General features: G+C 47.7%; 11 protein-coding genes across 11 annotated transcripts; 4 read left to right on the forward strand and 7 right to left on the reverse strand.

The window, feature by feature from the left end:
• Window positions 1-209: 209 nt before the first annotated feature.
• On the reverse strand, window positions 210-2,436 carry BDV59DRAFT_195363 (fungal specific transcription factor domain-containing protein; the record flags this gene model as incomplete). The annotated part of the gene is made up of 5 exons (XM_073692548.1): window positions 210-1,169; window positions 1,225-1,669; window positions 1,850-2,161; window positions 2,207-2,286; window positions 2,344-2,436. The coding sequence occupies 5 exons, from the start codon at window positions 2,434-2,436 to the stop codon at window positions 210-212; spliced, it is 1,890 nt and encodes a 629-aa protein (XP_073544616.1).
• Window positions 2,437-3,087: 651 nt separating this feature from the next.
• On the forward strand, window positions 3,088-5,148 carry BDV59DRAFT_209997 (flavin-containing monooxygenase; the record flags this gene model as incomplete). The annotated part of the gene is made up of 6 exons (XM_073695505.1): window positions 3,088-3,149; window positions 3,198-3,465; window positions 3,508-3,749; window positions 3,806-4,166; window positions 4,226-4,481; window positions 4,538-5,148. 6 exons carry the CDS (start codon window positions 3,088-3,090, stop codon window positions 5,146-5,148), a joined length of 1,800 nt encoding a protein of 599 aa, XP_073544617.1.
• Window positions 5,149-5,554: 406 nt separating this feature from the next.
• On the reverse strand, window positions 5,555-7,346 carry BDV59DRAFT_195365 (major facilitator superfamily domain-containing protein; the record flags this gene model as incomplete). Its single annotated transcript, XM_073692549.1, has 7 exons — window positions 5,555-5,581; window positions 5,630-5,838; window positions 5,888-6,600; window positions 6,654-6,694; window positions 6,747-7,025; window positions 7,086-7,167; window positions 7,219-7,346. The coding sequence occupies 7 exons, from the start codon at window positions 7,344-7,346 to the stop codon at window positions 5,555-5,557; spliced, it is 1,479 nt and encodes a 492-aa protein (XP_073544618.1).
• Window positions 7,347-7,903: 557 nt separating this feature from the next.
• On the forward strand, window positions 7,904-9,108 carry BDV59DRAFT_209998 (MBL fold metallo-hydrolase; the record flags this gene model as incomplete). Its single annotated transcript, XM_073695506.1, has 3 exons — window positions 7,904-8,256; window positions 8,315-8,455; window positions 8,520-9,108. The coding sequence occupies 3 exons, from the start codon at window positions 7,904-7,906 to the stop codon at window positions 9,106-9,108; spliced, it is 1,083 nt and encodes a 360-aa protein (XP_073544619.1).
• A 436-nt stretch (window positions 9,109-9,544) lies between these two features.
• BDV59DRAFT_209999 (zinc-binding dehydrogenase) lies at window positions 9,545-10,951 on the reverse strand (the record flags this gene model as incomplete). The annotated part of the gene is made up of 8 exons (XM_073695507.1): window positions 9,545-9,807; window positions 9,866-10,031; window positions 10,077-10,219; window positions 10,272-10,446; window positions 10,497-10,562; window positions 10,625-10,695; window positions 10,754-10,823; window positions 10,877-10,951. The coding sequence occupies 8 exons, from the start codon at window positions 10,949-10,951 to the stop codon at window positions 9,545-9,547; spliced, it is 1,029 nt and encodes a 342-aa protein (XP_073544620.1).
• Window positions 10,952-11,322: 371 nt separating this feature from the next.
• BDV59DRAFT_195368 (uncharacterized protein) lies at window positions 11,323-12,538 on the reverse strand (the record flags this gene model as incomplete). The annotated part of the gene is made up of 5 exons (XM_073692550.1): window positions 11,323-11,349; window positions 11,402-11,556; window positions 11,632-11,866; window positions 11,917-12,089; window positions 12,166-12,538. The coding sequence occupies 5 exons, from the start codon at window positions 12,536-12,538 to the stop codon at window positions 11,323-11,325; spliced, it is 963 nt and encodes a 320-aa protein (XP_073544621.1).
• A 451-nt stretch (window positions 12,539-12,989) lies between these two features.
• On the reverse strand, window positions 12,990-13,951 carry BDV59DRAFT_185632 (uncharacterized protein). The gene is made up of 2 exons (XM_073690886.1): window positions 13,702-13,951; window positions 12,990-13,612 (listed from the first exon to the last, which is right to left on the reverse strand). Exons 1-2 carry the CDS (start codon window positions 13,747-13,749, stop codon window positions 13,172-13,174), a joined length of 489 nt encoding a protein of 162 aa, XP_073544622.1. The 5' UTR covers window positions 13,750-13,951; the 3' UTR covers window positions 12,990-13,171.
• An 867-nt stretch (window positions 13,952-14,818) lies between these two features.
• Window positions 14,819-15,858, forward strand: BDV59DRAFT_204874 (uncharacterized protein; the record flags this gene model as incomplete). The annotated part of the gene is made up of 3 exons (XM_073694540.1): window positions 14,819-14,903; window positions 15,424-15,508; window positions 15,561-15,858. 3 exons carry the CDS (start codon window positions 14,819-14,821, stop codon window positions 15,856-15,858), a joined length of 468 nt encoding a protein of 155 aa, XP_073544623.1.
• Window positions 15,859-16,246: 388 nt separating this feature from the next.
• BDV59DRAFT_185638 (uncharacterized protein) lies at window positions 16,247-17,327 on the reverse strand. Its single transcript, XM_073690887.1, has 2 exons — window positions 16,970-17,327; window positions 16,247-16,897 (listed from the first exon to the last, which is right to left on the reverse strand). The coding sequence occupies exons 1-2, from the start codon at window positions 17,183-17,185 to the stop codon at window positions 16,460-16,462; spliced, it is 654 nt and encodes a 217-aa protein (XP_073544624.1). The 5' UTR covers window positions 17,186-17,327; the 3' UTR covers window positions 16,247-16,459.
• A 525-nt stretch (window positions 17,328-17,852) lies between these two features.
• BDV59DRAFT_195370 (putative short-chain dehydrogenase/reductase) lies at window positions 17,853-19,913 on the forward strand (the record flags this gene model as incomplete). Its single annotated transcript, XM_073692551.1, has 5 exons — window positions 17,853-17,872; window positions 17,956-18,170; window positions 18,953-19,000; window positions 19,076-19,803; window positions 19,851-19,913. 5 exons carry the CDS (start codon window positions 17,853-17,855, stop codon window positions 19,911-19,913), a joined length of 1,074 nt encoding a protein of 357 aa, XP_073544625.1.
• Window positions 19,782-22,989, reverse strand: BDV59DRAFT_185642 (uncharacterized protein). The gene is made up of 2 exons (XM_073690888.1): window positions 22,136-22,989; window positions 19,782-22,082 (listed from the first exon to the last, which is right to left on the reverse strand). Exons 1-2 carry the CDS (start codon window positions 22,738-22,740, stop codon window positions 20,054-20,056), a joined length of 2,634 nt encoding a protein of 877 aa, XP_073544626.1. The 5' UTR covers window positions 22,741-22,989; the 3' UTR covers window positions 19,782-20,053.
• Window positions 22,990-23,342: the final 353 nt, after the last annotated feature.

Below are 23,342 nucleotides of genomic sequence, written 5' to 3' on the forward strand. Positions count from 1 at the left end.
CCAGGTTAATGGGATCTGTAGGAATATGCAGGGCAATACTTTAGAGTCTTATGTGCTGTGTTCTGAAGACAGTAGAATATTGTCGTCTATTTCCCTGACATACCTGGCTAATCTCTTACATCGTGGATGAGCAGAGTTTGGACAGTGGATAGATTTATACGGAGTAATTATGGAGCGCTTGATCTTTTATCTTGGAGTTCCAGGACACACTACATGAAGGTATTGAAATCAGTCCAACAATCGAGCCCTCCCATAAAATCTTCATAACTGGGAATCTTGTTGATAGCCATATCACTGAGGCTGTCCCAGAAAGCCCAATTTTGCTTCTGTTGAGCCAGAAGCTTCTCAGCAACTACGCTCGTCTGGCTCGTAACGAACGGAAAATATTCTATCCAGTCTATACCACTATGTAAAACTTCCTCTTCAGAGTTAAGCGCGCGAGTCGATCGTTCGTTCCCCAAGTGGCGGTTGGGGAAGTCCTCCGGGTTTAGCGTTCTGTCATTCGATCGTAGCTGCTCGAATGTCTGCTCGAAAATTTCGGCCGTCCCCCACATATTCTTCAATTCCCTCATTGCGAGGACTAGAATTTCTAGATCCGTATTTGCACTGTCTTTCAGAGTCTCATTTCTTGATGCTTGCAGAAGAGCTATGAAGCCCATGCCCACATACCAACAAGTGATCGGCATCAGGAACCTCATTCCACTCCTTATCAGGATATCCTTGAGAATGCGGGCAATACAGGAGCCGGCAAGCGTTGCGGGCGGCAAAGCTTGCGGGTGGGATTGTGAGGATCTAGTCAGATGAAGAACAACAATTACCGCTAAATATGGTAGATGTAGTTGGTGTACATCGCGATTAAAATTGAGCGTATGGCTGGAGTTGATCGGCAGCTGTAGATGAGGCGGAAGTGACTGTATCCAGTCAATGAGATCTTTGCCTAGATCTGCCGGAAATGTATTTGCTGTGCGTGATGAATTTCCAGCCATTGACAGTCTCTTTGCGATGTGCCCGATTATAGTGCAAAGCCGGACCCAGTATATGAAAACTTCCGCTTTCTCCTTATCCTCAACGTCTGGGAAGTCTTGCAAGGATGGTTGTGGGATGTTACAGTCGGCTGGGTCTATGAGACATGGTTTACCCTGGCAAATTGCCGTGAGGCGTTCACGCGCCTATCAAGAGACATCAGTACAGACAGCATAGTGCACATTGTAAGGATAAGCTCACGAAGGCAGTCCACCATATTCGTCGTCGTATATATGGCTCGGTATCATGTTGAGTTAGCTCAGTAGCGGATTCGCGATAAAAACCAGCCTGTTGGGCGTGCCTAATGACAACCGAAGTCCACCACCAGGAAGAGTGCTTGTGAATTACTGATGGAGGTCGAGGGGCCCACCAGTAAAAGAGGGATATTGCTTTCAGCACAATTATTGGATTTTCTTCCTCTTCTTCGTAGAATAGTCGGCGGGCTCTATCGTAGTATATTGCTGGGCCTGCTTGCGGTATGAGTGGCGGACGAATATGGCTCCCTACGAGCGCAACGGCATTATCCAGCAATAGTGACTCTTCCAGTTCCTTTGAAAGCGTCACTCGATTCAGTACCGGGCACCAGGGGTAGCAATACTCAAAATATGTTTCCGTAAAGCTTTGCCGCAGATCCGGTCGTAAGCCACTGATAGTTGGGTTTTTTGTCACTAATCCTGGTGCTAGATCCATAAGACCGTGATTAGTTGTATTGACCCTACCATTATCTGAACAACGCGGTGGACACAATCCAAAATTTGTCTGGGCTGGATACGAGTGTTCGTTGGATGTTGATGCCCAACTAGCAGACCAAGGATCTAATTCTGACTGTCCATTGCCCAGTCGGGCTTCTGATGGTACACCTGCTGTTACAGATCCCTGAGTGGAGGGAAAGGCAGTCCAGGTGGGCTGCGAGAGTGGGCCTGACTCAATCCTTAGAGCGCTCAGCTTGTTTTGATCATAAGCCGAGGCATTTTGACGACCAGGCCTATCTACACTAGGATCATTGCTTGTGCCGTTCAAATTGGGGGAGATACATCTGGTGTTGTGGTTATCGTGCCCCCTAACAGAAGGAGAAGTAACATGCGATACTTCAATCGCTGCAGCCGAGCGGCCTCTATCTCGCTTCGATAATCGAGGGCTATACAGTGTTAGTCCTGCAGAGATCATGTCGAGAAATGCTTACCGACAGGCCCTCCCGGCTGACGAGCAGTAGCTGCAGCTAGAGTAGCCTTGGTTTCTCTTTATCTGGAGATCGCACCGGACCTGGAGTGCCAGCTTAGTACTTGGAAAGGAGAGCTTTGATCTCCAGCGACAGCTAACCTTCTTCGAATGACACAAGAGACATACGACTCCAGCACGTTTCCGCTTGCCTGTGCCGGGTCCAGTGAATGACACCCACTGCGATTCAGCCATCACCCTGGATTGCGATTAATGATATTCTTTTTATTCGCCTCCGTGCTGTCACTAGAATTATGCCTGGCGAGTGCAAACCCCCTGAATGCCCCTCGGCATGGATGAAAGTTCACAACCATTTGATACGTCTCCGCACATTGCAGGCTGTCGGTAGAGACCTCCCGCCGAATCGACCATTAGCATAGCAGCCGAGACGGCAAGAGATAGGCATTTCCCAAAGCAGAATGCCGTGAGCCCGGGTCTCCCAGACACCATTCCTTCACATAACAGGACAAGAGTCCGGTTAGGACCTGCGATTTAACACTTCGGTATCCGGCTTACCACTCGAAGACTAGGATGGACCTTCCCCTCGTGGTCTGGGATATCAGGGATTGTGATCAGCAAAGGGAATTTCTTCCAGGGTCGACGGCATTTAGCTCTGATATAAAGGTGTGCCTCTGACGGTAATATTCAACTATATATATTTGGGGTTATCCACTACTACTCGTGTCTCCTGGTTATCTCGAGCTGAAGCACCCTAATCCAGGACCCTACCTCACCGCAAAAGGCACTTGATCCGGGAACGTTGCTATTTTGCACTCATCCGCGAATCCAGCTGTGACAATAGAAATGGCACCATCAATTATAGATCCGAGTTTACCAACGTCAGCAATGGCGGATGGTAAGGGCCCTGCAGTCTACACTACCAGGGATGCCAACGACCTGCCAGAGAAGTTGGCTTCGCACTTTGCCCCCAACATTAATGGAAAACATACCGACAGTAATGTGAAAAGTACCACGGATGATCTTTTCGGGAGGCACTCGGTTCCATTTAATTCCCAATACGCATTGACCCCTCGCAAACTCCGTATTATCACCATCGGCGCAGGATTTTCGGGCCTATTGCTCGCACATAAATTCCAACATCGATTCCCGGAGCTGCAGGACTTTGTGGATCATACGATCTTTGAAGGCCGGAGTGATATTGGCGGAACATGGCTTGTCAATACCTATCCTGGTGTGCAATGCGATGTGCCTTCCCATATTTATGTAAGTTCACCACGCCACTGCTAGTTCATTCTGACCCAGCAGGCCTTCCCCTTTGACCCAAATCCGGAGTGGCCTCGTTTCTACTCAAGCGGACCTGCAATTCACGACTATATCAAGCGAACTGCAAAGAAATGGAATCTTGATCGTGACGTACAATTAGATACTCGGGTAGTTGGGGCCTACTGGCAAGAAGATTCCGGCAAATGGAGGATCACTGTCGAGCATGGTGGAGTGGAGCGCGACGAGTACTGTGACATTTTAATTTCTGGCCAAGGCAACTTGGTGTAAGTATCCAATCCAGCTAGCTCGAGGAAAAGGGTAATCTGAGACCGCGATATAGGAATCCTTCATGGCCGAAAATCCCTGGGCTCGCTGACTTCAAAGGCCATGTTACCCATTCAGCAAGGTGGGACCACGACTATGATTACTCGAACAAGCGGATAGCTGTCATTGGCAATGGGTCATCCGGTATACAAATTGTGCCTCAAATGGCTAAATTGCCGGGAACTACCGTGCGTAACTTCATCCGCGGGCCGGCATGGGTTTATTATCGAGTCCCACCTTCGAAACACATGGGAAGAGATACGGAAGACCCAAACCCAGAGTTTCTCGAGGAGGAAAAAAAGCGTTTCCGTGATCCAGTGAAACACCGAGAATACCGCAAAGGTATCATTCACCGCACGAACAAGGCATTCCGTCTGGTTAGTTTCAGCCCTCACTATGTATCGCTTTCCTTGCCTAACCGCTGCATGTCAAACAGTTCATGAAGGGCGAACCAAATGAGACCACCGTCAAGCTCGCATCGGCTCAGATGGCTGAAAAGCTTAACCACGACCCCGTATTGTGTGAACAGCTGATTCCTAAGTGGGAAATTGGCTGCCGCCGTGTGACTCCAGGCCCGGGCTATTTAGAGTCTTTCTCCAAGCCAAACTGCAGTCTCACATCGAGCGCAATCACGAAGATTACCGAAAAAGGCATCCTCACGGTTGACGGCCAGGAATACGAGTGTGATGTTTGTAGGTCGACCTTGCTTATTGTATCCCTTTGGTTAAATTCTAACATGACCTTCCAGTGATCTGCGCAACTGGATTTGATGTTTCGAAATGCCCTCGATACCCTCTGGTAGGTCAGAATGGGGTCAATCTCGCCGAAAAATGGAAAGACGAACCCACTTCTTATTTATCGGTTGGGACCGATGAGTTTCCTAACTATTTCACAATGGCCGGTCCCAACTGCCTCTGCGGACATGGATCCCTTGTGGAGGCATTGAATTGGACAGGCGACTACTTTGTTAAAATGATCAAGAAGATTGCCACAGAAGATATCAAATATATGGTCCCAAAGGCATCATCTGTGCATGCGTTTGGAAAATACCAGGACGAAATCCACAAGACCTTGGTATGGTCTGGCTCCTGTCGCAGTTGGTACAAGAGAGGCACTGTGGATGGCCGAGTTACGCATTTATTTGCTGGTAGTGCGGTTCTGTTTCGCCGACTGCTTGGTGAGATCCGTTCTGAACACTATGATATAACTTACAACTCGGGCAATCCATTCCGCTTCTTGGGCAATGGCTTCACCGAGTGGGAAATGAGGGATGATGCCGACCTTGGATGGTATGTGCAGGTTGCTAAACCAGGTCCAGAGGTCTATACTGGCAATGATAAAAGCTGGCTGGCGAAATAGACTGCTGACCATATCATTAATGGGGGGGCGGATGTTCTTGGATTTTATGTATCTTCATCTAGATTTCCTGCTGTTTTATCGAATATTATTTGCGTATGGATATCAATGTAGTATACTCATAAAGCAACCCGATTAGAGGATAATTGCGACACGACAAGAGTCTGGACTAGGCAAAGCCTGAAATGTACGTAAAACACACCCGGGAGACAGAGGCTATCACCCATCTAAATACAACGTGTGAAGGAGAAATATTATTATCAAACTCGGAGTAAATCCATAGACATCTTATAACTACAGAGACCAAATTTCATATATCTGCATAATAAGCCCTAATCATGACCCAAATATCGTGTTCATGTCTTTCCTTTCTCTTCTCTGGGCTCAAAACCCTGTAAAAGGGTTATTCTCACAACGAATACCGGAATTGCATGTTCTGTACATAAGTAAGCACTATTATTTATGTGAGCTATTGGGTTCTTACCATCTTGTCAGTCAAATCATCCTCATAGGCATGCTCAAATGCTTCGGTTGTCCCCATCCTGTCACGGCGGCGATTCTCCAATGCGCAGATTATGCGGTATATTAAAATCAGCAATGCTGCAACAATTGCAGTAATAACCACCACAATGAATCCCAGGTTATAGCGAGGTGCATCCTGTTCTCGGAAGACTTGGGGCCCCGCAAAGTTGCCTTGTCGGTATCAGTGCCTGTGCTCATGTTCGACGTTGAAGGGGCTTACCCAAAGAGTATCCAACATATAAGCCTGAAGAAGCGAGAGACCGCTTGGTGTAACCGGCATTATTTGCAAGAAAAAGGCCCATTGACACCGCATATGCAGCACCTGTTGTCGGAAGAACGTAGCAGGCAAAAAGGAGACCTCCAAGTGCTGATAAAGGTAAAAGCCACAAAAGGAGGCTGGCGAGAATCGTCACTAACTGACATAGGATAATAATATATGCCCGCCAACCAGGAAATTTGTACGCAAGGTAAGTGGTTATCAGCATCATTGTGCCGGCATAGAAACCAGAAGGGATCATCAAGAGCAGCGAATCGAGAGAGTTGAACCCAAATCCATCAATTATAATAGCCTGGAAAGTCGATATTGGGGCATTGGCAAACATGCCAGTGAACGCCCAGAGAAACATAAGCCAGAACTTGATGTCTGTCACAAGCTCAACAGCCTGGTTGGCCTTGAAATGTGTGTTTCGCACTCCAGAGTTGTTTGTTTTCATGCGTGAAACGGCAATGAAACGCTCTCTGTCCTCAAATCCTCTTGCTCGAACGGGGTCAGGTGGCAGAACAAAATACGCTAGGATACCACAAATGATAGTCAAACCACCAGCAAAAAAGTACATATAGTACCAGGGTGAAAGAGTTCCTTTGATGTGCCCAATTCCATAATTGACTAAGGGGGAGAAAATGGATACGTAACCGGTGCACGAATACCAGGCACTGGGAGCTAGTTAGCCAAATTCAGGTAGGTGTAATAATTAGCAAGAGCGCACCCCATTCTGAGAGATTGTTCATCTTTCTTATACCATCCGCCCTGTATAACTGTCAGTTGAACATTTTATGACGGAGCAGTAAAGGGAACGTACAACAATCATCATGAACATCGGGCTGATTCCAGCCTCAGTGAAGCCTAGGAAAAATCTCTGAGCGTAGGCTCCTCGGTAGCCAGTGCAAGCGGGAGTAAGAATTAGGGTCGATCCCCACACTATTATGGCCAAAGATGCAACCCGCTCTATGGGGAATCTCTGGGCAAGGAGAGTGACGGGGTAAGCACCTAGGACGAAACCAAGGTAAAAGATGGAAGATGCCATAGAAAAGCGGTTTCCAATATCCAGGTCTAAGTCTCCTTTGATTCCAAAAAGGGCCTAAATGTCCATTTCATCAGCTAAATATTCGAATATCAGTGGCAAAAAGGATCTCCGTACAGCTTGGCCAAGGAGGACCTTATCCGCATAAAGGAACGCATAAGTTACACAAAGAACGGGCAGCAGTCTTTTGTCAATTTTCCTGCGTAGACGTTTCTCTTCTTCTGGAGTCCAGCTCCGGTCTCCATCGTACGAAGTGAGGATTTTGACAGCTTCATCGCCGTGGACGGTATCGAGCTTTCTTGCACCTGCGTCTTCACCACCCGAGGTCTGCGAGCTTGAGGCCCCCACTGAAACATCTCCTTTAATTGAGAGTGTCATGATCAGGGCACCAGATACTTTTTAACCTTGAGTCAAGAAGCGTAAATCAATTCTGACTACGACAATTAAGACGGTTAGTCGCGTCTTTTTAACCCTCGCGCAGATCTACTATAATACGGAGTAGTATATTTATACCGAACTTTTAGGAACTATGTTAGATTTCTGAGCATTATTTAGGTTTTTCTTTCAGTAATTGGGGAGAACAGGACAGCCGACGGGAACTCTGGGAGAGGATTGCCGACACTATGGCCAGAATGCATTTGAACAAGACACGTCCTTCAATCATCTGACCAAATTCGTGTGGCGCTAGTGTTTACTTCTGGGCTCTAAAAATGCGGGGAAACGAATTGCGCGTGTGCGACTTCCAGAACTTAGAGCATTCGACAACCGGGAATGTTGGAGTTAGTATGGCTATCCGTGTTTGGAAATACCGATATAGCCCCAGTGGTGCATCCTCCGTGATACGACCATGCATTGGGGGTTATTCTTATGGATAAAAGGCAAAATCCTCCCAATCTAACTTGGAATCGCTCAAGAGGATCCTCGTCGGAGCAACAATGACGTTTAATCGGCCATTCGTTCAAGTGCCTCCCGGCAAGGAGGTGGTGAACGTGAGAATGATTAACCCCGTCAACTTTGGCCCAGCCATAATCAAACGATTCATGGGGCCACCTGTGCCTGGTGTGGAAAAAAAACGACCTGGGCCCGTCTTAACATTTCTTCTGGAGCACCCTTCAGGCCAAAGGCTGGTCTTTGACCTTGGAATTCGTAAGGACTATCATAATTATGCACCCACAGTGGCACAGTATATCCCCACGACAAACTATGACATCCAGGTGTCTAAAAATGTTGTCGATATCTTGGAAGAGAACGGAATCCCTGGAAAAAGTATTAATGCGGTTATTTGGAGGTATGCTATGCGTGAATGATACACACAACTGCGTTGGTGGCTAATGGGTTGTTTGCAGTCATTGGCACTGGGACCATATAGGGGATCCATCGAGCTTCCCCGGTAGCACCGATCTAATTGTCGGGCCAGGCTTTTCAGAGGCCATGCTCCCTGGCTACCCTTCAAATCCCAAGTCGCCTATCCGCGAAAGCGATTATACGTAAGTCCAGATGCCATTGCGGGTGTGGTAATTTCGCAAAGCTAAATTTTCCTTCCTACTACAGTGGTCGAGCCCTGCGGGAGATTCGATTTGACGGCTCGGATTCCCTTCTCATAGGCAAATTCCCCGCCATCGATTACTTTGGAGACGGATCATTCTACCTCTTAGATAGCCCGGGGCACGCAATCGGACATTTGTGTGGTCTAGCACGAACAACAGTAGATCCTCCCACTTTCATCTTGATGGGAGGAGACATATGCCATTATGCGGGCTTGTTTCGACCATCAAAATATCTCCCTGTGCCCCCTTCAATCTCGCCCCATCCATACAGGGAGCAGAGTGATATACCATTTTGTCCTGGAAGCGTCTTTGATGATTTACAGCAGGCACGAGGAAGGAAACCAACAGATACATTGTATGAGATGTGCTTTGGCCATGATATTCCGCTTGCGCAGAGGACTCGGGACCAATTGCAAGAGTTGGACTGCGACGAAAATGTATTTGTAATAATTGCACATGATGCGACAGTTAGGGATGGAGTAGATCACTTTCCATTGAGTCTGAATGCTTGGAAGGAGAAGGGATGGGGTCAGCAACTCAAGTGGACTTGGTTTCGGGACCTTGAGCCATTCTGGAAGTCCCGGGGGTTGTAATAGGCTACCTCCCGATGATTTATGAGATAATAAACAACTTTACTCAAGAAATTGCGACAATTTTCATTTTGTGAACGGAATTTTGCATCTTTCATTAGCTTAATTGTCACTGTCCTGCTATCATGTCGAAAGCTTGAGTAAATGGTGGTAAGGCAATATTTTAAGGCAACAAACTTTTTTTTAACAGACCACATCAGTAATCTTTTATGATTTTCAATATACAGAAAACATCCTCTATGTATATAGATGTCTGAAACAAAAAAAAGAAACCCCATTTTGATCACTTATGAAAGAGATCTAGTTCGTAAATAACATGTTTTTCGAACGCATGTACCTGGTTTAGTTTGACAGCTTACCATTTGTAATGAGTTTCATCATATCCTGTCGAATTCCGTATTCATATCATTTAGCTGCAATTTCCTGTGTCTTTTTATATTTACTCGTGAAGTAAAGCTACCCGAGCCTTGATCTTGCCGTCACAAAGGACTTTCAGGACATGCGGGAAATCCTTTAAGCCAGCGGTCTCAACCTGTGGCTGAATTATTTCCTTCGATATCAAGTCAAGAACTTCCTTTAAGTCTCTCAGCTGCCCTCCGTATGTGAATATAATGCTGAGTCGTTTCTGGATGCCAATTTTCATATTAATCTTATTCTCGTCGTCAAAGGTGCCAACACACAATAGCTTCCCCCCTCGCCGAACTGTAAAATAGTTAGAAAGATTTCATCCCTTTGGTAGGTTTTCGAAAAAGCCACTTGCCAATATTTTGAGCATCTTGAAACGTCTGATGTGTGCCTACGAAGTCCAGGGTAGTATCTATCTTACCCTGCAGTCCATTTTCACGAACAAAGTCTTGTACCGACTTGTTTGCTGGCACCAAATCTTTCTCAGGAATGCCAAATCTTGCAGCTTCCTCTAAGCGTTCCTATCGGATATCAGAAACGATAACCCTTGCTCCAATATGCATGACAATTTGTAAGGCATTAAATCCGAGGCCCCCAAGTCCAAACAGAAATACAGTCTCATGGGGTTGCACTTCAGCGCGCCTAGTAATTGCGTGATAGCTGGTTTTGACAGCATCCGTTGCCACAGCTGCTACTGCGGATGGTATTCCTGCAAGCAGTGTAAGTTAGATTCTTCGCCCAGAAGAATTATTAGAACGAACCATCAGGCACCCGGACCACTGCTCGGATATCTAGTGCGGCGTATGGTGCATAAAAGCCATCCTGACCGATGCCAGCGTGGTGAGCCCTCTCGCATAACTGCGCCAAATCTCGCGAGCATTCAGGACAACCGTCCAAGCCACAGCCCGGAACGGCGATGGTTGCAATGCGATCTCCCTATATAACTTAACAAACCTAATCATTACGTCTAATTGATGCGAGCTTACCACTTTGAATCCGGCATCAATCACTTCGTGGCCTATCTGCACAATCTCTCCGCACCCTTCATGGCCCTGAATCTTCGAGTCAGCACAATGCCAGTTTAGTACCGCAAAACTTGGATGTGCTTATTTACTAGAGTATATTTATCCTGAAACCACGGTCGTCTTTTGTCAGTCGTTAGAAGTGAATGATCACTGTGGCAGACTGGAATGCAGCGGTTAATACAGTCCAAAGCGAGGCAATAGAATACTTAGACACCCACCTCCAGAAGCCAGCATCTTGACTAAAAATCCTCTGGCAGGAGTTTGGGGAACGTGTACCTCCTCCCAGACCTACGCGGACTTTTAGCAAGTGCTACTGCAAAATAGTATGTCAGCTGGCATACCGGCTCAAGATTACCGTCATGCTTTCTCCATGCATACATGAACGAAGGAATTGAAGTCCCGGTAGTACGAGACATGGTTCATAGATCTATATGTAGAATTTGATGTCGGTTTATTTCTTTGTTCCAGACACTTCTATATATGTCTACTTGATAAGACCGTTCTAGTCGGAATAAATCCCCTGAGGGCCTGCCGTATTGCCGTACCGATATAGCCGGCCCTACCGAGGATTGGTAAGTTCCTAAGTTTCATTGACCCTTTTCTCAGTACATGGCATTATTTCTCCATCGTGATGGAGACTTCCAAAGTATGGCTATCAAGAGATAGAACTACTGATCTTCGCGAAACATTTACATAATTATTTTGCACTAGCCAAGGGGCTTCCCAACTATCTTAGCGGGACTATAGGGCTTCTGTCAACTGATATTCACTTGTATGAAATTGTCAATCAATTTTTCTGTTTTTGACCTTGCCTCTGCTCATCGGCGTCAGTTATTGAATGCAAATTATTCTTTATAAATCCTCACTTTATAGTCGTCAAGCCATTTATCCTCGATAATTCTGAGTTGCGTAGCCTGTTTCTTGATGAAATACTCGTCCTTAGGGTCAGAATAGTCTTCCTTATCCACGTCCACGAATCCCTCCTTGGCCACAGTTCTCGGGGTTATCATAAGCGAGCGTCCTAATATTATAAGGAATTAGCCTTTTTCTGTCGTAAGGGCCAATGGAATGGGCAGGAACGGGGATGTCACCTTACCGTTGATTGTTTTATCACAAGCAATCCGCATCATGGCCCCCGCGCAGTCAGCCTGCTCGCCAAATTCAATGCCATGTTCAATTAGCCAGGACTCGTATTCCTTGGTTCTAATTGCGCTTTTGATCCAACATGGCGCGACATAGTTTATCCTGATCCCTTGTTCCCAACTATTTCGACGAACAGTCTTCATGAAGCCACGTAAGCCATGCTTGGTAGCTGTATACTCCCAGTTTCCCTGTCACAGTGGTCAGGTATGCCTAAGAAATCATCTAATTGTACCCTTACTGGTGAATCAATATATGCGACCATGCTTCCAGTTATGATGAAACATCGGTCTCGGTCAGTGGAATCGGGCTGCTTTCTGAAATAATGAACCGCAAGTTTCCATGTATAGAATGTACCGTCCATATTAACACGGACAATATTGAGATTGGGCTTCGTCGGTGGTCCGTTCGGGTCTGCAGATCGTAAGTACGTAATTATTCATACAGCACATGGAATTGAACTGAAAGATCAACGGAGACGCATGCTGACCATCAAGATTCCACAAACTGTCACCCGAGCTCCGTGAGATTCCCGCATTGGCAATGACAACATCGACGCTGTTGTGGGGACTTTTTGCCTTTGCTGTCTCAAACAGAGTAATAAGGTCATCCCAATCTCTAATGTCGCACTTCACAAATGCAGCTTTTTCACTTTTGGCATTCAATTCCCTGGCGATGTCTTCTCCTCGGGGATGTAGATCACCAAAAGTGACAAAGGCCCCAGCGGCACTGAATGCCCGCACCATAGCCTCGCCCATACCATTTGCGCCCCCAGTTATGACTACAGACTTTTCCTTCGCGTTGTCTAGGTTGGGGGCTATGGTGTGGTCGATCGGACCAGAGTAAGTGTATGGAACAGGCATTGTCAACTAAGGTTTCCGTGGATAGGGCACCGCTGCAGCTCGTAGATAGGCTGTCAAAGGTCTCTCATGGAGAATAATAGACTGTGAGCAGGCGACTTATAGACATGGACTTCCCCACTATCTTCGTTCTGAGTGCTTCTTCGCTTGTATGGCATTTCGGCATAGGAAAGTTCACGGTATTCACTACTGTGGGGTTGCCGGCGGGACGACCACCAAGTCGGCTTACCACAGTGAGATAGCCGACCCACAGCCGGGACTGTGTTCGACTATGTAGTAGCATGGGTACTGGGGACAAGACTACAGAAATTTATACAGAGGCCAAGAGGGGCATGTACATACGCACTTGCCTTGTAAGATTAATCTGACTTCCTACATGAAAACGGACAAGCCCCAGTCAGTGTCTAGCGAAATGACCGAAAAGTCCAATTATGGTATAATCGTAGTGTTATACGGTTGTAGGAAATTTAATTTCAGGCTTATTGAATACGCGGTCTCATTCAATATACGGCATCATCCCCGATCACTATGCCCCCACTATCAGTTGATGATTCTTCCTGAAACATAACAAAGAGAAATTCTTGTAGCCGTTATAGTATTCAGTCTTGCTTCGATGATGTTACTCATGCAGGTATATCACGGTTCTGGGTAACGCCTCAAGATTCCATCGGGATCCACCCAGCTCAATATCTCGTCAATTCCTCTCGTTCCAATTGACAGACAAATTGGCTCAATGTTGGCAAAATCGCCCGCTATGCGAACTGTCTTTAGTGTTTCATCGTCAGCAGTGTAGTTGTCAACAAGTAACAATGTGCTATCAGCGATCGTCTGATCGTCCGCGATGAGGAAGATTCCGTCATTAAGGGCAGTAGAAGCAGCATTCTTGGCCATAAAATCCAGCATTGCATCAAGTGGCATATTAAGGAACGGAGAGTTCGAGGAAGCAACGGGAGGAAGGGTCACTGAGTCGTAGGAAAGTGATTTCATCGCGGACGGCGAAGCCGTTGTGAGGAGAACAAGTGATGGCTCGGCATCAGTACACTTGGCATACGCGGTGCTCAGAATATCACTAAGAGTCTGGATATCGGCGTCAGGTTTTCAGTAGCCCTTGCATCGTAGCGTCGCAGAAGGGAACACTTGGGTTGGTATCGCTGGTGAAAACTTACTGCGGCGGGGACCTCTGCGGTGCATATGATAGCGATGAGTTCTCCCATAACTGCCCAATCACTGGTTGATAACAAGTCAATCTCGCCAAATTTGGTCGCAGCTTTGACTATCGTGTGAATTAGTGGGACCTAGGTAATGTCAAGGCAGGCTTCAAGATCATCTGCTTACTTGTACGGAGAGGGTGGCGAGTCTGTTGTGTCAGGGCTAATATACTAGGGTGACGTATAGCTGCACAGTCGACAGGTTGCAAGGTGCAGGTCTAACCCAAGGGTAAGCAAACCTGGCTGCTTATGTCGAGGTCGGGTGGTAGGACAGGCTTCGCTTGTTAGATGTTTGATTGGTCGTTGGATTTTCTGTGGCTTTCCGGCTCGCTCCAGACCACTCCGAGACGGCTATGTGGATTGATATAATATAAAATTGTAGTTCAAATATGCCTTGAAATGATACTTTTGTTGTTATTGTTATGAAATTATACAAGGCCAGAATGAGAAATATGCACAGTCAGCTTATACGGAACAATTGGGCCTTCAAGGCCACATGTCCGGTGCCGAGGCTTTGTCTTAACACCAGGCATGGTTTCTTTGTTCGATTTCAAAGCTCACATTACTTATCATCTGACCTACTTCTCATCCCTTCATTGACTTGAGGCTGGTAGCGCTGGGCAAAATCATGATAGCGCTCGGTCTGTGGATTGTGGAGCCCTGATTTTGTCGCCAATACAGCACGACGTTCAGGGTGAAGCAGACATTTTGAAAACTTCTCAGAGAAACAGCATATCTCTAATTGATTATATATTTTGACTCTCAAGTCCTAAAGAGTTTGTTATTGAGAGACATCGAGCTGCGGTGGGGTAAGGACGATGTGCATTTTCGGTCTACAGGCCTGGTCCATGTCTTTCAAGCATTATATTGGCCATGTGAGCAGCTATCATGTTCTTCAACATGAAGTATCAGCAACAGTGCAACCATACCTGGACTCAGATAGAATGAACCGTGACTAGAAAGGGCAATACAGCCTCAGCACCTAGCATATAAACATCCAATGTTTCCTGGACGGAAGCAGTTAAGGAACTTCCAACCTACATAGTACAAAAGCCAAAGCACACGCTTCGCCAATATGCGGTTTCTCTGCTTTATCCTCTTCTTTGTTTTTCTGGCAGACGCGAAGCTCACTTTTGACTGGGATTGCTCCAAAAGTGCCGGTGCTTGCCAAAACTACTGCTATGCTGCACGATGCCGAGGTCTTAACAAGATGCAACTCACCTTGGACAAAAACCAGGCAAATAGAAGTCCTCGACGGAGGGCCTCAGGCTGTTCCAAGAACCCATGCAAGAAGAACAGAACCAAGTACTCCAAGTATGGGAGCTCGTGTGATGAATTCCCATTCGCCAGTGTAAAGGAAGGGGGCAAGGGAGCACACTTACGATGTGTAGCACCAACAGAGAACAGCAGTATGTGTCTTCTTATCTACTATTCATTATTCAGAGCCTTTCGACACAAGCAGCTCTACTTTGTGGTTAGATATAGTGGCTCGTCATGGCTTTGCTTTCTTTGTCTTCTCTTAGAATAGATATCAACGCCTATTTCTCTTCTACTCTATTTTTCATCACATTTGTGACCAAATTCTCCGAAATCCACACTATGATCCGAGGCAATTCTATATGTTGCGATTGTTTATTACGCTCCAGTACCCGCTTAGGGATCGGTGACTGATCATAATAGGCGAGGGAGGACAGCTGAGCGCGTTTTATAGAAAGCTGAATGATGGGGATAAGTTTGGAATTACTGTCAAGAATTTCAAAAATGCGTGAGCTGACTATAGTCCCCTCAAAAGCGCAAGGCTGATGTATCGTTTACAGGCCTTCCTGCAATACCAACAAATGTAAGAACGATGGTGGGCAGTTCAAGATGAACTCGCAGGGCAATTTTGTCAATGATAAGAGGAGCTTAGATCAAGGTCGCGATTTCACTGAAGAATTCGTGGACGATACAGTTCAAGGCGATGAGGACCGAGATGCAGCCCCTCTAAGAATGCTAGAGAGCGACGATGGAACCCTTCATCTTATCATTTTGGAGGATGTCAATGACCCCATTGGTGTTGGTGACGAGCTTTGGACGGAGGACGGCACCGTGAGAGTCAGCCGGCTGCTTAATTAGCTGGGCCGTGGACAAAACAGTAGGTGCTACTTTCTCCACTAGGTATTTCCATGCAAAATCGCTTTATTGTGCGCAAATACATGTATTTCATCATGGGAATGCCCGAGGAAGTTGATTTTGATAGGAATTGGCTACTGAATGATCCTGATATATTGCATGCTTGGCATTCATTCTTCACTCCCTATACATCAGCTCGTTGCAGAAGACAAGAAGCCTTGTTTGCTTTTTCCATGCTTTCTTCATCCAAGTAAATTGCGGTGACCATAATTGGTCTCCAGTCCCGATTATGGTTTTGTTTGCTTTATGTGACGTGGCTGGCTGAGGGGTTTATGATGGGTAGATCCACAGCAAGGGAACCATGATCGGTGCCGATCATCATTCTCAAGTGGGTATCTGTCCAAGATTTGGAATCTCCGATTCAGCTTCGTTTTCCTGCTGCGCACTATTGGCTTCAGGACCAGCCCTCAACACGAGCCACCGCAGTTTTATAAGTTTGTGGGACGGGCCGCCACATCCCGTTTCCATTGAAGTATATTTTTTTTTTTTACCTATGACCTTACAGTCAACATTGTTTTCACCCCAGAAAGCAGCCATCCCGCTCTCACGAGTCCGCGGCAACTCTAGTAAGACAGATCTCCAGTGCCTGTGCGTCGCTCGGCAGATCAGCTCCATCGTCGTTCTGGTCAAAATATAATCGCCAGATGTCTTTCCCGCCACTCCACAACCCCCCCACTTGTTGCTCTTTCGCTTGGTCCTCGGGAAATCGTACCGCCAGCCACCCCTCCCAGCCTTCCAATGTGATCTGGGCTTCGTCCTTCGTCCAGTCGTAGGGCCCACATAGGTGTCCCTCGCTATCCTGTCGACCTCCCCATCGGACTTGGTGTGTTTGCGCGTCGACAAAGACCCATCGAAGGACTGGGGGTGTTTCGCCCGACATTGTCACCAATCCTGCCGTATTATCCGGTGGAAACAGCGGATGCTGGAAAAAGCGGCCATTGAATGGAACAAACTCTGGAGGCGGGTTCTTTGTGACGTAGAACTGTCATACATGTTAGATATAAGCTAGCTCTTTGTGGATGGAGGATCTCTTCCGGTGAAAATCGATGTTTACCTTTCCGTCGGGTCCTAAGTAGATTCTTGCATTGTGCACCTGTTGGCGTTGCTCCAGGGTGCCTTCTCGTATATCACAAGTGGCTACCAGGTTGCAGCGCTGTCGGCGAGCTGCTTCCCTTCTGGTTTCCTCGTTATTCCGAGACGATTGGGTTGCCTCGTTCAAGCCGATCATAGTCGGTACCATCGTGGCCAAAGTGACAATGCCTAGCACCATTGTGGATATTGCAATATCAGATCGGAATAGCCCAGGTTTTGCAAGAAAACAGAATCTAGGTAGTTTAGTTTTGGATGATCCCCTGTTGTGTCATTTGAAAGCCCAGAAGTGGCCCCTCACACCTTTTATTCGAGCAATGATCACGTAGACTTTACAGTGGCAATCGGTCATAAGTACCATAAGGTATTATTATTATTATCCTTGCGGTGGGTCCCTCAATCACGTCTTCGTCAATCGTAGCCGACTTACCCCGTACGGAGGACCGCGTACAGGGAACAAATAGCTCCAGTGGAGTAACAATGCATCAATTGTATCCAGTCTTAACCCTATATCCCTGTTTCTTCCACGAACAAGTAATAGCCGTGCCCTTTCTCCACCAGCTGAACTGTGGAGCGATATGATTCAAACTATGGGCAGAACATGCATGAAGATGGAGGGGGAGCCAAGGTTCTGGTATGCCGCAGGTTGTATAAACACTTTCCTCCTTCTTGCCTCGCAGCCCCTTTCATAGAATCTTTAGTCTTCTCTCGCCGTCATTTATTCTCTTGGCCTCACAACGGCAGCCAAATTTCAACACACTCCCTCTCGGCCGCCTCTTCCCATTCCATTGCCTCTCACGTTCCTCTACTTCTATTCTCCCGTGCTACCCAATAAAGACTCTGCAGCAATGGCAGATACCCCACTGAGGTTTGGCGCCTATTTTTCTTTTTTTGGTTCCCTTCTATATTTATGTCTTTTCTCTTATGTGTCAGTGACTGACAACGTTCCAGCGCCGGCACGACGGCCGTAGATATCCCCACCAGTCAAAACTCCAAAGGTGGCCGCAAGAACCGCAACAAAGGCCAGAGCGAGGGCGAAGGTTCCGTTGCACAGGGCGGCGAAAACGTCCCTACAGTTGGAGAAGACGGCGACGAGAGTCTAACAATTAGAATTCGCCTTAACCTCCGGGCCAAGGTGAAGCTTGAGCTGGAGGCGGATCTCCAGGGTGAAGTTGTCATTGGATTGCTGTGAATGGGGGATATTTCCCAAATGCTCCCTAGAGGATTCAGGTTAGGAATTGGCTTACTGCATGTCTGCTTGCCCAGTTATCGGGTTGCTTCATAGATCCTCCTGTGGGGAAACCAAAACGGTTTGCCTTGATACCTTTTTACATCGTTACACGCGTGTGGCAGTTATACACAGCATCCAATCCATGCCAATTTTATAACCGCAATGTGCTCGATTCCTTTCTGAAGATGATCCAAATGAGAAACACCTCATGTGTAGAATGTGCTATCCAGAACCACATGTTAAGGGCTATAATGACAGCCACTAGAAGGTCAGCTCCGACAGTGTCTAGATATACAGGGTAATTCTCCCAAGCTTCTAATATTAAGGGTTTAAAGCTTTTAACCTCTATTTAGGCGGCACTTGTCTGGCGAGAGCCCATCTCAATAGAGCTGCCAACGCTGGTCTTCTGGTCCCCAAGATCGTTTTCAGCCAAGCCCACACTAAATCTCTCATTCAACCACCTCACCATACATATTCGGCATTAGTTGAGTTTATTTTTGTTCCATGATATTGCAGTGTACATCCATTCCTTTGGGGTTATTAGTTATATCCTCTTGGCTGACGTCAATAGCGAGGAGGAATGTCGGGGGTTTCCCCGCCTAATCCCTCCTGCACCTCAGGGGCAGCAACTACACTTTCGCTTAGGATCAACTCTCATCATCTCCAGGCCACGTGCACTCAGCCCAATTCTTCCTCCAACGTTGACCACTCGCGCAGAAATCATGGCATTTGCGCGCAGGTTAGCTATTCTCCCAGGCGGCTTAGGTATGAAAGCGGGGTATCTCCGACTTGCGGCCAAGACCGACGCACACGATTATTGACTTGGACCTCGCGACGCAGGAGGACTCGGATCAAGTATTGGAAACAAGCTGCGACAGCAGGGGGCTCGTCTTGCCATTCTCTATGCCCCGTTCGAGGCAGCCCGCCGTGATGAGCTCCTCGACGCCGGCTACGGCAGCGCCCCCTCCGGCAACAACGATATCCGTGCCTACGAATGCGACATCACATCGCCGCAGTCCGTCGAATCTGCATTCAGCGCGCTGAAGGAAGAAATGGTCTCTCCATCCTCCTCATCGGCAGCTGATCGCGTTTTCCCAAACATTCTGATCAACACCGCCGGATATGTCTCCCTCAGCGACATGGAGCTCACCCCACCGGAGGAAACCATGAAACATCTCACCACCAACGTCCTCGGTCCCATGCTGTGCTCCCAGGCCTTTGCGCGTATGTATTTTGATGCGTCCAAGAAGGCTGAGTCTTCGACAAGCCCGCCCCCACCGGGGAGGATCGTGAGTATCTCATCGCAGGCGGCTCATGCAGCGCTACATCGTCATGGTGCATACTGCGCTTCCAAGGCTGCGCTTTTGGGCTTGACGCGTAGTATGGCGTCGGAGTGGGCACCGCGTGGCATTACGTCGAACACCGTATCGCCAACTGTAGCGTGGACGGCTCTCGGAAAGAAAGCCTGGGGCGAGGACTCGGTGCGAGAAGCGTTCTTGAAGACAATCCCTACCGGGAAGTTTGCCTTACCAGAGGATGTGGCCGATGCCGTCCTTTTCCTCTGTCAGGTGAGTGTCTTCAATGTGTTTTGCTTGCGATGCTGACTTGGAGATAGGACTCCAGCGGGATGATTAACGGTGCGGATATACGCGTTGATGGCGGCTTCACTATCCGGTGATCATAGAGGTGATTTTAGGGACGATCGCAGAGATGCCAATTATGCACATCATTACGCCCGGATATACTCAAAGTCATAGTCCCTCGATTGGATATACAGTTACAAGCATTAAAGAGTCATGTCTATAGTACATCCGAGCTCTATATGTAAAGCCGCGACGGATGCGGCTCGCTGACTTTATCAGAAGTAAAGCTACAGTGAAACACATTAGACTCAGCGGCGTCGTTTTGAGGATCTTCTCCCAAAGCCTCGGACTGTTCGTACAGGTCACTCAAACCCTCGCTCGACTCTGCTTCGAGCCCGCCTCCAGCACTTGAGCGTTTTACCGGCACCACATCAACGGGTACTTCACCCCACTGAACAGGTTGTAAAGCATGATCGCCTTCCGTGATTGGATGGCAGGCCGCACTTATTGCTGCGCTGCAATGGACCGCGAGGGGCATTCGCGAACGGAATCGACGCCGTCCGAGAAGGAGCATGGCAGACACGAACAAAATCCCCACAATCATTGAGAATAATGTTGCAACTGGAGAATAACCGCATGTCACAAGAGCAGAATCATCCTGCCGTACACCGACTGCATCGAACGGAATGATCTCCACAAAGAACAGACTCTGAGAGACTAGCCAGTGGAGGATAGCAGAAGCTGCTAATAGAGGAAGGCTGTACCGGTACGGAAGGCTCAGGTAATATGTGGACCGCTGAATACCTCGGGGCCAGGAAACGCGAAGCGGTTTTCGCTCAGTTGCGTAGTGGTCGTACTCGGCTGCGAGGAGCATGCACGTCATCAGAGCATTATACATGAAGTATGCAACTGAAACCACAAGCTGGGGTGTATTTGCTAAAAGAATCATGCCGAACACACTCGTTCCGGTTTTTGACTCGATGACGGATGTAACTAACGTCCCCGCAGTGACTTGTCCCAGGCCAAAGCTCCACATGTCTGTGGCCTTGTAGAACTCAGTGAATCCCCGAATACCGATAACGAACAAAAGAGCCCCCACTCCAATCAAGATAACGCACCTGTCCTTTACATTAGCTGTGTAATCTGATAGCCAAAGACCATGTGGAGCGTACGTGACGAGAGTGGACATCCACCGCATTTTACCCACGGCATCCGCCCACAGTTGCCGTTTAGCCAGATATTGCGGGATAAATTCCTTGACAGAAAGTAAAGGTATATCGTATTCATGGTTGCGATTGCGGTGCCAACCGCTATTCTCGTCCTGTATCATTTTCTTGCTCAGAAGGCCCCTCCCTTTCGTGGTGGGATCTGGACGTGTAAGAAAAGACGAAATTGCGTCTCCAACGGTAAGAAGAACATCTTCCCTGTCATCTCTGGCTGCTAGTAGCATGCAAACGAGCTTTATGATGCTGCAGCATATAATTATCAAGCATATAGGGGGACTGAACGAGAGCTGGCATCTCTCATCTATTGGTAGGCTGACGCAGTGATCGATTTGAAACTGCTTATCAAGAGAGCTAGCTCCACACGTCACCCCATATCCATCGATACTAATGTCCCGGGCCCATGAGTCGTTGGCCCACATCGATGTGTTATCAAGCATGAGTTTCAGTTCTCCTTCGAATGGGCGTTGAGATAGAAGAGCCCCAAGATGGCGTGTATCATCCGTGTCTCGGAGTCCAAGCTGGCTCGCATTGTAGGAGGCGGAATCAGATGTCCGATGTCCATTTGGAGTAGGGACAGTCAAATCTAGATGTGGAGCAACCCAGAGCCTTGGAGAGACCGTCCAGTTCGAGAGTCTCTCAACCACAGCGTCCTTGGTACAACGGTAGTCGCCGTTGCACATCCAACTAAACATGCTATGACCCTTGACCTCATAGATGGTTGGATTGTTACCAGAATCCACATAGGAGAAGCGTTGGTCTTCAGGGATTGAGCTGTTCGTCACAAGGAACACTGTTCTCTGCCCTGGGATATAATCCTGGGCGAACGTGTCGGCACATTGTTGCCTAGTGAGCTTCTTCAATGTACCTGCCTCGATTGCAGCATGGAGCAACGTAACATTGAAACCAGAATTACTGGGACAGGCGGCGGAATAGTCGCTCACGCCGTGCAGTGGAGCAGGAATATTGAGAGAATCTGCGGTTGTCAGCACCACGCCATATTCAGATGGTCCCAGTGAGTAGTATGCAGCGGAATTGTAACTAGGAGTGTTATCAGCAACCAGATACTTCAGCAAGGGAAGTATAGGACGCACATCAGATGAAATGGTAGAGAGGTCGTCAATAAGATAAATCCCAAAATCCTTCGTCTTCCTTTTCCGTAGAATAGGAGGTCTGGGATATTGGGAATGCCGATGCTTAACCATAACCTCTGTCGGTGTGCATTATCAACATCCGCGCGCGATGGGGAGGCGAGACATTGCATGCAGTAATTGCTCGCTCCCAGCATGATTGTGCTCAAAATGTTGATCACAAGATGAATGCCGGTCGCCCAATTCTTGGCAACGGAACATTTCCCCTCGAACAGTGATGCGTAGACGAAATTATATGTGCCATTTTTTTGGTAGGCGATGCCCGCAGCAACAGCAGTAAGGATGACATTCAGGGCCAAGACGACGCCGACGGTCCACACACAAACAACGACTCCCTTTATCCAGTCGCGCCCATTTGCTGTCGCGGTTGAGGATACTCTCTGAGTGCTTTCTCCGGCCTCATAAAAGGGTGATGATGTGCCGGCGTGGGACGTTATCTCTGGACTGGCATCCTTGGCGGGGCTGTTGATATTCTGGTATCGAGTTCCAAATCGTGGGATCCATGGCTGGCTCAGAAGCTGAGAGACGCCGCCAAATCCCGTCATCATCACCACTCAACGTGTGCTTGCTGTTGTAAAGGTAAAGTATCCAACAACTCCAGACCGTTGAGAACTGGTAGTCCAAAGAGGCTGGGTCCAAAACGTCACGAGGAACCGCCTGACGACAGCATTCCATGTCCTCGAAGCTGAAATACGATGTGGAAATTGTTGGCAGCGATCAATTCCCCCATAGGGAGATGCGCAGGGCTGTGTTTTGATGCTATTTTGGCCCCCACCAAACACCGCCTTAACGGCGACTTTCTGTCGGGGCAAAAGTACAGTAATTACGATATCTCATGGGTTAATAACGACCCTATTATTCTCCCCAGCCCCTGGTGCCAAGTTCATAAAGAAGCCAGTTGGCTATCCACTCAGGAGGCTCCTCCCTTAGGACATCTCTGTGTCAAAATAGCTCCTTGATATAACTTCCTTTCTACAGAGGTCATCATCGATAGAAGCACCACGTCCTTGCCCTGGAAATCTATGACAATGACTATCGATTCTTTTCTGCCCACAGAAGTATCGGGGATTTTGTTTAAATCATCCCATATAATCCTAATATAAGATGATTATTCAATGCATACTCCGAACTAGTCATCCTGTCACGAGTG

This window comes from Aspergillus ambiguus (assembly GCF_047715705.1).
Source record: "Aspergillus ambiguus strain CBS 117.58 unplaced genomic scaffold BDV59scaffold_37, whole genome shotgun sequence".
Classification (NCBI taxonomy): domain Eukaryota; kingdom Fungi; phylum Ascomycota; class Eurotiomycetes; order Eurotiales; family Aspergillaceae; genus Aspergillus; species Aspergillus ambiguus.

Excerpts from the sequence above, each read along its gene's own strand:
- BDV59DRAFT_185642 (XM_073690888.1), bottom strand. The coding sequence starts at position 22,740 with ATGATGACGGGATTTGGCGGCGTCTCTCAGCTTCTGAGCCAGCCATGG. Across the intron at positions 22,083-22,135 it reads TCTCTACCATTTCATCTGAT|TTACAATTCCGCTGCATACT; the intron begins GTGCGTCCTATA and ends TAACACTCCTAG.
- BDV59DRAFT_185632 (XM_073690886.1), bottom strand. The coding sequence starts at position 13,749 with ATGGGAGAACTCATCGCTATCATATGCACCGCAGAGGTCCCCGCCGCA. Across the intron at positions 13,613-13,701 it reads CCGCAGAGGTCCCCGCCGCA|ACTCTTAGTGATATTCTGAG; the intron begins GTAAGTTTTCAC and ends GCCGATATCCAG.
- BDV59DRAFT_185638 (XM_073690887.1), bottom strand. The coding sequence starts at position 17,185 with ATGGTGCTAGGCATTGTCACTTTGGCCACGATGGTACCGACTATGATC. Across the intron at positions 16,898-16,969 it reads ACTTAGGACCCGACGGAAAG|TTCTACGTCACAAAGAACCC; the intron begins GTAAACATCGAT and ends CATGTATGACAG.